We start from the raw sequence: 12,721 nt of genomic DNA, 5'->3' as shown, positions 1-12,721 counted from the left end.
CGTAGCTGCTCATTTCTAAACGTTTCTGACGCGTTTCAATCCGCCGCCATTCTCCCGGGAGCGGAGGCGTCAGCCGCAAGGCCGCCGTGGGCGCTCGTGGTTGATGGGGACGTAAAAGACGGGGTCTTCAGGAGGACAGGGGTGTCCAGGAGAGGACCGCGGGCCTGGGCCCCCGTCACGGTCGCCATGGTGATCACATCCCAGCGTCAAGTTGCGATGCAGACGGACCTTCAGCTGGAACCACACCTGTCGGTCCTGCAGCAGAGAAAACAGGTCTGATGCTTCATCCTGCCTCCTCATCATCACTTCTCTACTCTTATTGTTTTCTTCCAGATAGCTGGTAAATATGCTGCTGTGCACGTGCACCATGGCGGTTCTGACCTGGTCATCTTTGACACACTGGATCTCGTATCGCTGGCCCAGATGTGGACTCAGGACTTTCTGCACCTCTGAAACCTAAACACACACAATGAAACCGTTTTATCTGTTGATGAAACAGAGTCTCTGTACGCCGGGGACCGTCTTTACTCTGGTAGAACTGCATGAACAGCAGACATGGTTCTCCACTGGAAACCAGTCCAGAAACCAGTTCAGGCTGAAATCCACACATGCAGGTTAAAGCTCCATCATATGTGAAGAGGATCCAGAAACACGCCGTCTTCTCTGGACCAAAGCTCATTTAAAATGTTCTGAAACCTGGATGAAGATGTGGAATTGTTTGTGGACAGCATGGACGGCGTGTCCTGCAGACGTCGTCTCTTTCAGGTGTTACCAACTGGGCTCACAGTGGTAACAAAAGAGGGAGTCAAATACAGGATGAAGTATTCCCATTCTCTTTATTTAACGAACTTATTCAAAACAAACTCATAATGGGGTCTGAGTGTGTAAAATATCAGTAGTGACATGCTGTGAATGGTTGTGTGAACATGTGTGCAATGCTGTTCAAAAATGCAACCCAAAGCTTAACAAATTATAATTACCGTGATGGTAAGAGAAAATGCTGCCCAGCCAAAGGAGAAAAACCCAGGGAGTGAGTCTGGCAAAAGCAGGCTTTATAAGTTAAGCCACTCCCACCTCTGCAGGTGCATTACATTCTCTCCTAATCACACCTAATACAAACAAACTGAGATGGCAGGCCATCACACAGGGAAGACCTTGCAGATTTCAGCAAGACGAAGCTAAACCACATCTTGCATCATCACAGCAGCATGATGGAACCATAGACCGTATATGAAAGATGGACGGAGCCTCCGGCGGTAAAAAGTGAAGCCTATGTGGAAGTGCATAAAACTGCAGTTCCCCCTTCATCCACTAGGGGCTGCAAAACAGAGCAAATCCCCATAGACTCCCATGTTAAAAAGACCAACTTCACAGCAGAAATAAACATGTTTACAGCCTGGTTCAAAAATCCATTTTAGGTTTAATAGGTCAGGTTTACCTTCATGACAACTGTGGGGGGAGTGAATGTTTTTCTAACTCGCCCGTTTAAAAGTAATTTAATCTCAAAGTTCAGCATATTTAGGGGTGTGTCCTTTTGATTGACAGGTACCCGATCTCCCGCTTCAAGTCAGAAGAACGTAGAACAACCGCGGTTTTTAGCCGGTTAACAACGTGACTTAGCTTTAGCCCGCTTACCTCCGTTAGCTGGTTAGCTCCTGTTATCTCCGGGTTAGCTCGGTTAGCTCTTAGCTACAGAAAGCTCGGAGTTTGCTCGATGTCAATCATCCATCATGACGCTCACAGCCCCCCTCTCAGCTCCACCTCTTTGCCCATATTTATATTTTCCGGGCGACACGACACGCATGCCCCTGCCAAGATGGTGATGGTAGGAACCGCCCACCGAGCTTCAATTCAGCTCTTCAGAAACCTACGGGTGACGTCACGGAGGCTCCGCCCATCTGTTTTTTATGTCGAAAGTCCTTAAAAATAGTTCCTTGTTTATCACAAAATAGATAAAAATGAATGAATGTAACATGGTGAATATAAAACGAACGGTTGCTGTTACCTTGTAGGATCTCTCGCAGGACGGCGTGATTCCAGCACCTTCCAGCAAACTGAAGCACAAACACAGCTGCCGTCATATTTCCATAAAACAATGAAACATCAGCGACGCAGCAGCAGTTCTGCTGTTGACCACCTGGACCCAACGCTCCCACTGTTGTATAGGGTCATACATATGGAAGGGGGCGGGGCTTCCTGCTGACAGGTGAGGTCAGGTGGTAGATCTGCAGAAAGGTGTGAACTGACCTGTGGATGTCGAACTGATGCCGGAGCTTCAGGCAGATCTGGAAGTATTTGAACGGAGAGTTGAATCCTTCCACGCAAGCGGCACATGATCCGTGTTTCCTCCACTCCTCCTTCCTGTTTCACATAAACAGGAAAAGTTCAGAGCTGTTTGTTTGTTTGTTTGTTTTCTTTCAGTTTCTGTGAAGGCCACATCGTTTCATCTGCATCCACACACCAACCCTTAAAACGCTGCAGTACACCTGCCGGGTCTGTAGGAGGCGCTGCAGCTCCGCTACAGAGGAGACGTTACGGAGCATGCTCAGAAACGTCATGACGCGGTACTGGTTTTACTGGTTTTAGTCTGGTCCTGATGGAGGTTTTCTTTCCTGGTTCTGGTCCAGATGGAGGTTTTCTTTCCTGGTTCTGGTCCTGATGGAGGTTTTTCTTCCTGGTTCTGGTCCAGATGGAGGTTTTCCGTCTTAGTTCTGGTCCTGATGGAGGTTTTCTTTCCTGGTTCTGGTCCAGATGGAGGTTTTCTTTCCTGGTTCTGGTCCTGATGGAGGTTTTCCTTCCTGGTTCTGGTGCAGATGGCGGTTTTCCTTCCTGGTTCTGGTCCTGATGGAGGTTTTCCTTCCTGGTTCTGGTCCAGATGGAGGTTTTCCTTCCTGGTTCTGGTCCTAATGGAGGTTTTCCTTTCTGGTTCTGGTCCTGATGGAGGTTTTCCTTCCTGGTTCTGGTCCTAATGGAGGTTTTCCTTCCTGGTTCTGGTCCTAATGGAGGTTTTCCTTCCTGGTTCTGGTCCAGATGGAGGTTTTCCTTCCTAGTTCTGGTCCAGATGCAGGTTTTCCTTCCTGGTTCTGGTCCAGATGCAGGTTTTCCTTCCTGGTTCTGGTCCAGATGCAGGTTTTCCTTCCTGGTTCTGGTCCAGATGCAGGTTTTCCTCTCCACTGTCTCTTCATGCAGCAGGATGCAGGATTTGATCAGGGGTGTGATGGATCTCAGGGATCCCTGATCCTGGTTCTGAAAGGCCCGGTATCCTGCAGGTTCCTGCTGGAACACACCGGTCCGGTTCTGCACATTGATTTGAATCAGGTGTGTTGCAGCAGGGACACCTGGAGGAAAACCTGCAGGACCCAGGTCCTCCAGGACCAGGACTGGGGATCCCTGATGTGTCTAACTGGTTTCCATTAATACAGTTTTTGTAAACTGGTCTTTGACTTGAGATCTGAGATACTGCCCTCTACAGGCAGAGAGGGGAACTACAAACACGTATCGGTACCAGAACTGGAACTGGGTCTTGGTTTTCAGTAGCGATGGCCAGTTTTCCGTCAGCTCTGCTTCCAGGTCCTGGAAGAAGAAACAGTAACGTCAGCATTTCCCAGATGGGCTTTGTCTGGTTCTGGTCTGGACTGGGACTGACCTGGATGTCGGAGTGAAACATATGCCAGCACCCGCAGCAGTCCGCTGCATGAAGAGGCCTGCAGACATGGCAGAAACAACCATTAAGATTCACCCAGCCTTCAGCTGACTTTCCCAGCTAAATGCTGTTCCTGGTCTGCGAACGGTTTTCATATCTGCAGCATTTAAATCTTTCATTTTCAGCAGCAGCTGTTTAAAAGTGAAAAATGATGAAAAGGACATAAAACAGCAACGAAGCAATGATGAAGCTGTAACCAAACCGCAATGAAATGGTGAATGATGGAGAGGCGAGGAAACATCAACAAGCTGCAATAAAGCAGTTAATAAGTGATGACAGATTAATAAAGCAACGATGACGTGGTGATGAAAGGATGATGAATCTGTGATGCAGCAGAAGTGATTCAATGGAAATGTGGAAAACAGTGACAAAGCGGTGATGAAGCTGTAACTAAGTTGTAATGGCATCATGAAGCTGCAATGAAGCAGCGTTGCGTGGAGATGTGTGTGTGTGTGTGTGTGTGTGAGACGGTACCACAGTCCATGGATGGTCCAGTTGTTAACAGCCTGAGGAATCCTGCAGAGAGTCTCATTGTTCAGAGACTGACGGACACATGGACAGACAGCATGTGAATGAAAATCGTTAAAACTTGTCATTTTCATACTTTTAACAACTTTTTATGATCTCTTCTACTTCTCCATCTGAAGATTAAGCTTTGTGAAAAGTTATTGTTGGTAATTTTAGATTTACTTAAACAATTATGTCCCTCAGAGTCCTCCAAGGTTCCATATTGGGCCCCTGTTCTTCAGTATCTACATGTGGAGTTCCACCAGGCTCCATGTTGGGCCCCTGTTGTTCAGTATCTACACGTGGAGTTCCCCCGGGCTCCATGTTGGGCCCCTGTTCTTCAGTATCTACATGTTGAGTTCCCCCGGGCTCCATGATGGGCCCCTGTTCTTCAGTATCTACATGTAGAGTCCCACAAGGTTCCATGTTGGGCCTCTTTTGTTCAGTATCTACATGTGGAATTCCACCAGACTTCATGTTGGGCCCCTGTTCTTCAGTATCTACATGTGAAGTTCCACCAGGCCCCATGTTGGGCCCCTGTTCTTCAGTATCTACATGTGGAGTCCCACAAGGCTTCATGTTGGGCCCCTGTTCTTCAGTATCTACACGTGGAGTTCCCCCAGGCTCCATGTTGGGCCCCTGTTCTTCAGTATCTACATGTGGAGTCCCACAAGGCTTCATGTTGGGCCCCTGTTGTTCAGTATCTACATGTGGAGTTCCCCCGGGCTCCATGTTGGGCCCCTGTTCTTCAGTATCTACATGTGGAGTTCCCCCGGGCTCCATGATGGGCCCCTGTTCTTCAGTATCTACATATAGAGTCCCACAAGGTTCCATGTTGGGCCTCTTTTGTTCAGTATCTACATGTGGAGTCCCACAAGGCTCCATGTTGGGCCCCTGTTGTTCAGTATCTACATGTGGATTTCCACCAGGCTCCATGTTGGGCCCCTGTTGTTCAGTATCTACATGTGGAGTTCCACCAGGCTCCATGTTGGGCCCCTGTTATGTGATCTTACTGATGCAGACGATATTCGGCTCTACATGACCGTCTCAGAGACGACGGTCCAGTTTCTGTCTCCGTCGCTTTGGTCAACATTGTTAAAACCAACCGATCAATCCAGAATCTTCCTGTCATTTTGGACCCTGAGATAAATTTTAACATCCCTTTTAAAGTAGACTTGATCATCCACTCTGGTGGTGATGATGATGATAATGAAGAAGAAACTCACCTGGCAGAACCCTCCTGGCCACTGCAAGGTGAACAAGATGCACTTCCAGGTGCAGTTCTGGCCTAAGCTTTGGCGGCCGTATCTGTGGTCCTCCGTGAGTTCTCCCTGCATCGCCATGGTGACGGGCAGCAGCAGGATTAACATCAGCGAACTCAGAGTGACCAGCGGGGGCGCCACCGAGCAGCACATGTTCTCTACTCTGCAGGGACACATTATTTATCTCTATCTTTCCATTCAGTTACTGGTCATTTTTCAGACTTTACTCTGATGTTTTTAGTTCCAGTTAAGAGTCGCGCATCTGCGTCTTGAGTCGAAGGTGAGTCGGCAACGACTGGCTGACACCAATATAAAGCGCGTTACAATAGTCTGAACGAGTTGTCCACATCACTCCAGTTTTATCTTCACTTAATTGGCTCCTGGTTCGTTTTAGAATAGATTTTAAAATCTTTCTTTGTTTTTAAACGTCTTCTGACATCTGTCTGACCTGCTTCGTCCGTACGTTCCTTCCCGTTCTCTCCAGTCAGCAGGTCAACTCATGTTAATTGTCTCTAAGAAAAGAAGAAGTCAAAAGGCGACCGTTCTTTTTCCGTTGTTGCTCCTAAGCTGTGGAACGAGTTGCTTTTAAATCCTCTCTTAGAACATCTTTTCTCTTTGGCTGTTAAATCAGTTTTTTTATTTTGTTTTTAAATTTACTGATTCTACGTATTTTACATTGTCCTGTGTTTTAACTATTTCATGTGGCTGTGTGTGTGTGTGTGTGTGTGTGTGTGTGTCACTTTGGCCAATCTCAACTTTAAAAGTACTCTATAAATAAAGAAGAGTTGAGTTTGATGTTGATGTATTTTTTCTTCAGGACAAATACGGACTTTAATGTTGCAGATACAATTAGAATAATATAATAAAAAATCTTTTATTATTACAGAAGTTTAATCAAAATGAGAATTTAATTCGATGAAAAATACTTCATTATTCTCCCAATCGTGTAGGATTAAAAACGTGAGAAATATATGTAATATAGTATTTTATTTATAATTCTGTTTTATAATTCTGTTTTTCTCTATAATTCTGTTTTTTTCTAGTTGAACATATTTATGTAATGTCAGAAGCCGGGAGGTAGATAATAAATGCTGTCGAAATGAGCTCCAACCAGAAGGTCAGAGGATCCATTCCAGGCCTGAACCTTGCCTTGGACATGTATTATATTAGTAAGTATTTATTTTGATTTTAGCAAATAGATTTTAGTGTTAAAATATGTTGAAAGTGGAAGGAATAAAAACTTACGGGTTGGTTGAAGCTGCAGCTCTGATCTGCTCCTGCAGCGTCTTGGTTTGGATACAGAAGAACCTGGAAGTGAAACTCTGTTTTATGTTTTAGTGTCTGCAGACCTACAGCTTCAGAGGAAGCAGACGCCTCCTGTAACTTCCTCCACTCGGCAGGTTTCAGAGCAGTTTTTATACCTGAGACACTCCACGCAGTGGAGACTTCTGCTTTCACAGAAACAGCTGCAGTGACTGAACGGACAGGCTACTACAGCTCAACATTCAAACTTTGATCCTTTAAACGGCTTTAAGAAATTACTGAACTTTATTTCATGTCCTCTCGTTTGCAGTAAGCCACATAGTCAGGTAGCCAGTTAGTAGCCACATACTCAGGTAGCCAGTTAGCCAAGTAACCAGGTAGCTACATACTCAGATAGCCAGTTAGCCAAGTAACCAGGTAGCCACATAGGACGGTGGCCAGTTAGCCAAGTGGCCAGGTAGCTAGTTAGCCTGGTAGTCACACAGTCAGGTAGCCAGTTAGCTAAGTAGCCAGGTAGCTAGTTGGCCACATAGCCACATAGTAAGGTAGCCAGTTCGCCAAGTGGCCAGGTAGCTAGTTAGCCGAGTAGCCAGTTAGCCAAGTAGCCAGGTAGCCACATAGGCAGGTGGCCAGTTAGCCAAGTAGCCACATAGGCAGGTGGCCAGTTAGCCAAGTGGCCAGGTAGCTAGTTAGCCGGGTAGCCACATAGTCAGGTAGCCAGTTAGCCAAGTAGCCACATAGGCAGGTAGCCAGTTAGCCAAGTAGCCAGGTAACCACATAGGCAGGTAGGCATTAAGCTCAGTGGCTAGGTAGCTAGTTATCCAGGTAGCCACACAGTCAGGTACCCAGTTAGCCAGGTAGCCAGGTAGCCACATAGGCAGGTAGCCAGTTAGCCAAGTAGCCAGGTAACCACATAGGCAGGTAGGCATTAAGCTCAGTGGCTAGGTAGCTAGTTATCCAGGTAGCCACACAGTCAGGTAGCCAGGTAGCCACATAGGCAGGTAGCCAGGTAGCCCCATAGGCAGGTAGGCAGTCAGCTAAGTGGCCAGGTAGCTAGTTAGCCAGGTAGCCACACAGTCAGGTAACCAGTTACCAAAGTAGCCAGGTAGCCACATAGGCAGGTAGCCACATTGGCAGGCACCCAGTTAGCCAAGTAGTCAATTACTCAAGTAGCCAGTTAGCCACATAAGCAGGTAGCCAGTTTGGAAAGCTGCCAGGTTAGTGCCCAGTTAGCTAGGTAGCCAGGTAGCCATTTGTCCAGGTAGCTAAATAGGCAGGTAGCCAGTTGGCCAGGTAACTACATAGCTAGTTAGTCAAGTGCCCAGTTAGCTAGGTAGCCAGGTAGCCATGTATTCAGGTAATCGAGTATCATTGTTTTGGGGTTTTCGACCTGCTGTGGAGGATTCACTATGGTTTTTCAAAGACCTTGTCCCTCATTTTTCTTTCTAATTCCTGGTAAAACTCTTATTAGTGGAAGTATAATAAGTATAACTCTTATTATTACTTATTAGTAAAAAGATTCCCATCTCCTCCTTCCTCATCATCTTTACTTGAACTGGTTAAGAACAGCTCTGAACTGGGATGCTGCACCAGTCGAGGTGCCAAAGGCCAAGCTGTAGGTTTCTGAAGAGTTAGACAAACTCGGTGGGTGGTTCCGACACTGCCAGCTCTGCAGAGCTCCCTCACAGACAGGCTGCTGCATTTAAAACCCGATGGAGCTGCAGGCACATTTAATTTGTTAACAAGCAGTTTTTACTGCCTGGACTTTGCTTCCAACACATAATGTTTGACTGATTTGAGTCTAAATTCTGTCCAGGAGCCTGATTGGATGCATGTGTGTGTTCTGTGATGGACAGGAACAAACCCCGCCCCTTCACAACACGACATTTACAATCATTTAAATGTTTAAGAAACTTTCGGCTTCTGTATTTCCATGTATTTTATTTTGATTTGAATTATTTCAGTAGCAAAGCAGTTCCATCCTCTCCAGCCAGTCTGCTTCTCCTCTGACTGGATGTTTTGTCATTTCCAGACCTGTAAACACTGAGTCGCTTATGGCTGGACATACTGAGCAGGTGGACGTAATAAAGTGGATGGTGAGTCCATTTTCCGTCCATACGGATCCTGGTGGCTGAAAGCAGGTCTGTACTAACATGAGGAGGCGGCTCTCTGAGCCGCGGTGTTGGATTGAAGCGTTTCCGTCCTGCAGACTGTTTGGCCTCTCCAGCAGCTCGTAGTTTGGCCGACATCCAAACACACTGATAGTGTCTGAGCTGGTGTGTATCTGAGTGTGTGCGTCCTTGTAAGGGTAAACTGAGGCCAGAACATGAACCGTGTGATGGTAAGTGGAGCTTTTCTTTCACTGTTTCTGGAAGGAAACTGGGATGAGATGAAGGGGAGGGAGGGGTGGGATTGATGACTGATAAGGTGTGATCAACTCTGACCTCTGAGTTGCAGATCGTGTGTTAAGTGTGTGAAGATATGATCCCATGTTTACAGACTGCAGCTCAGCATGTACGCCATGACAAACACCCAGCAGCACTTTTAACACGACCCACTGATTGTACTGGGAGTAATGGGAAGGTGTTCCCTCTCTGGAACATTCCCATTCCTTCTCCAAACATGTCACGTTTTAAAGATCCGTTTCTGCTGCCTTACACACACGAAGGGCGATGTCCATTTCAAACGTCGTCAAATGTTGCCGGATTCATACTAACATGCATCTTGATGTTGCCATGGTGGTTCAGTCCACTTGAGGGCAGTGCTGAGTTTGGCGTTTCGACATCGGTTGGTCACGGTAACGGGCCGCTGTAAAGTTGTTTACAACTGGTCTAAAACACCAGAAGAAGACCACAAAGCTTTATTGCTGTTTCTCCTCCTGTCCCGCTTCTTCTCTGGTTTGTTCCTTTCTGCAGCTGTGTGTCGGTTTAACAACTCAACGCTGCCCCACAATTTCCGGCGGTATCGCTTCCTTTTCTACATCATGTGACGGAAAGCTCAGCTCCTTGGAAACGTACTAAAGTACGGAACCAACGCCGGAGACGGATGGAGCTGTCCAACATGAAGCGAGGAAGAATTTCAGCTGTTTTGTGTTTGCAAACACGACACCATGGAGGGTCAGGACTCTATGCAGGCCAGTCCAGAACCCATGCCTTCCTCTTCCTCAACCACACCACTTGATTTGGGCCTAAAAGCAGCAGATGTTGCTGAAAACACTTCCAATGCTCCTTTTTCTTCTATTTCTTCCAACAAACATCTGGAATCCTGGTTGATCAGACCACGTCCAGGTTTCCAGGGTGCGGCGGTCCATGCCGGATGCCTCCGAGTCTTGGGAAGTCGATGAACTCTGGACCAGGAAAGTCTGCATCATTGAGCTTGATGAATTTTTACATGGTAACTTTTGTCGATGTGGTTCTACCAGCTCGTCCCCTCCAACGGTCCGAGTTGGTGGTGGGATTCTCTAAAGGAGAAATTTTTCAGATCTTTCAAACTTTATTTTTAGGAGTTTTGTTTTTAAATTGCTACAAGATAATTTCCTGCAGACTCACGCATCATTATCCGAACCGCTTAATCCAATCACGGGTTGCGGATAGCTGGAGCCTATCCCAGCAGCTTTCGGGCGAGAGGCGGCGTACACTCTGGACAGATTGCCAGTCCATCACAGGGTTTTGTTTGTTTTGAACTTGTTGGTAAACGTTTTGCTGCCTGAAATGAAGAAAACAGCTAAATGGACGAGACGTTGCTCCAGCCTCTGATAAAAACAGAAAAGCCAGATGAGTTCAGGAAGTGTTGGCGGACGAATCTGCCGCATTCAGTCCATGCCTTACAGGGTTAACGAAACAGCTCTGAAGACTTCTGTTAATAATCTGCTTTTGTTCAAAGTCCATCAGATGTTCTGAACTGGATCTGAGATTTTTAGACATTTTTTTTATTTTGTGGTTGGCGTCCAAGACTGTAAGTGGTTTTAAATGAGAAAGGAGTGTTCTGTTTGAGCTCAAACACACTTTGAGCCAAGTTCAACAGCAGAAAACCAAAAGTGTCCCACAGTAAGACCACTCTGGTTCAGAAACCCACAGAAAAATGTTTCACTTCTCAGAGGGATGAAAGAAAATCCTAAAGCTCAACGTGAAAATGACAGAAAAGACATTAATCTGCCAACTCAGACAGAATCCATCTGTTTGGATCTGCTCAGCTGTTTACACTCCTGATAAAGGTCCAAATGCGGAACGGAACGGGACCGGGGTTTATTTTCCTCTGGTTGAAAGACGGCGGACCGCCATGACTCATTCACAGCAAGTTGTGTGTCACAGTCACAGTTCACCCCCCCCCCCCAAAATAAACCAGATGCCTCTCTGCCTCCTCATTGGTCCAGGTATCATGTTCAAAGGATGTGACTGGCTCTCGCTGCAGTCAGTCCCACCTCCTGTTTTCTGATGTGACCTTCGTGGGCGGTTGGAGAGTCATGCAGGGTTTTTTTAGGACATGCTGGTGGAAGTGGTGGGGGGGGGTCTCTGATGGAGCAGCTGACTGATGAAGGAGACGAAAAAAACAAAGTTGTGCTGAGAAGTAAAAAATTTTTTTAAATGAAATATAATTTTAGTAAACAAGAGCTGAGACATTAAGTTAAACATTAAAAATGCTCAACAGTGCATTAGCTAACACATGGCTAACATGTAAAATGCTCTACAGGTTTACCTGCATTAGCAAACACATGGATGCCATTTAAAATGCTCTACAGGTTTACCTGCTTTAGTGAACACATGGCTAACATGTAAAATGCTCTACAGATTTACCTGCTTTAGCAAAAACATGGCTAACATGTAAAATGCTCGTCAGGTTTACCTACTTTAGCGAACACATGGCTAACATGCACTTCAGGTTTACCTGCTTTAGCGAACACATGGCTAACATGTAAAATGCTCTCCAGGTTTACCTGCTTTAGCGAACACATGGCTAACATGTAAAATGCTCTACAGATTTACCTGCTTTAGCGAACACATGTAAAATGCTTGACAGGTTTACCTGCTTTGGCGAACACATGGCTAACATGTAAAATGCTCTACAGGTTTACCTGCTTTAGCGAACACATGGCTAACATGTAAAATGCTCTACAGATTTACCTGCTTTAGCGAACACATGTAAAATGCTGTTCAGGTTTACCTGCTTTAGCGAACACATGGTTAACATGTAAAATGCTCTACAGGCTTACCTTAGTTAGCTAACACATGGCTAACATGTAAAATGTTCTTCAGGTTTACCTGCTTTAACGAACACATGGATAACTTGTAAAATGCTCTTCAGCTTTACCCGCTTTAGCAAACACATGGCTAACTTTTAAAATGCTCTACGGGTTTACCTGCTTTAGCGAACACATGGCTAACATGTAAATGCTCATCAGGTTTACCTGCTTTAGCAAACACATGGCTAACATGTAAAATACTCTCCAGGTTTACCTGCTTTAGCGAACACATGGCTAACATGTAAAATGCTCTCCAGATTTACCTGCTTTAGCAAACACATGGTTAACATGTAAAATGCTCTTCAAGTTTACCTACTTTAGCGAACTCATGGCTAACATGCACTTCAGGTTTACCTGCTTTAGTGAACACATGGCTAACATGTAAAATGCTCTACAGGTTTACCTGCTTTAGCGAACACATGGCTAACATGTAAAATGCTCTCCAGGTTTACCTACTTTAGCAAACACATGGCTAACTTTTAAAATGCTCTATGGGTTTACCTGCTTTAGCGAACACATGGCTAACATGTAAAATGCTCTTCAGGTTTACCTGCTTTAGCGAACTCATGGCTAACATGCACTTCAGGTTTACCTGCTTTAGTGAACACATGGCTAACATGTAAAATGCTCTACAGGTTTACCTGCTTTAGCGAACACATGGCTAACATGTAAAATGCTCTCCAGGTTTACCTACTTTAGCAAACACATGGCTAACTTTTAAAATGCTCTACGGGTTTACCTGCTTTA

General features: G+C 45.8%; 2 protein-coding genes across 2 annotated transcripts in view; one reads left to right on the top strand and one right to left on the bottom strand.

Annotated features, from left to right (window-relative positions):
- Positions 1–69: 69 nt before the first annotated feature.
- Positions 70–5,625, bottom strand: rnaset2l (ribonuclease T2, like; the record flags this gene model as incomplete). Its single annotated transcript, XM_079246087.1, has 7 exons — positions 70–456; positions 2,006–2,054; positions 2,248–2,361; positions 3,506–3,573; positions 3,647–3,704; positions 4,178–4,245; positions 5,437–5,625. 7 exons carry the CDS (start codon positions 5,623–5,625, stop codon positions 70–72), a joined length of 933 nt encoding a protein of 310 aa, XP_079102213.1.
- A 3,334-nt stretch (positions 5,626–8,959) lies between these two features.
- The window catches only part of cox7a1 (cytochrome c oxidase subunit 7A1), a 31,080-nt gene continuing 27,318 nt past the window's right edge, over positions 8,960–12,721 (top strand). Inside the window, exon 1 of the mRNA XM_079245792.1 lies at positions 8,960–9,076. Coding sequence (XP_079101918.1) covers positions 9,062–9,076 — 15 coding nt within the window. The 5' untranslated portion in view covers positions 8,960–9,061. The remainder of the gene's footprint in view (positions 9,077–12,721) is intronic.

This window comes from Telmatherina bonti, assembly GCF_933228915.1.
Source record: "Telmatherina bonti genome assembly, chromosome: 9".
Lineage (NCBI taxonomy): Eukaryota > Metazoa > Chordata > Actinopteri > Atheriniformes > Telmatherinidae > Telmatherina > Telmatherina bonti.
This window is presented reverse-complemented; position numbering and strand designations above follow the sequence as displayed.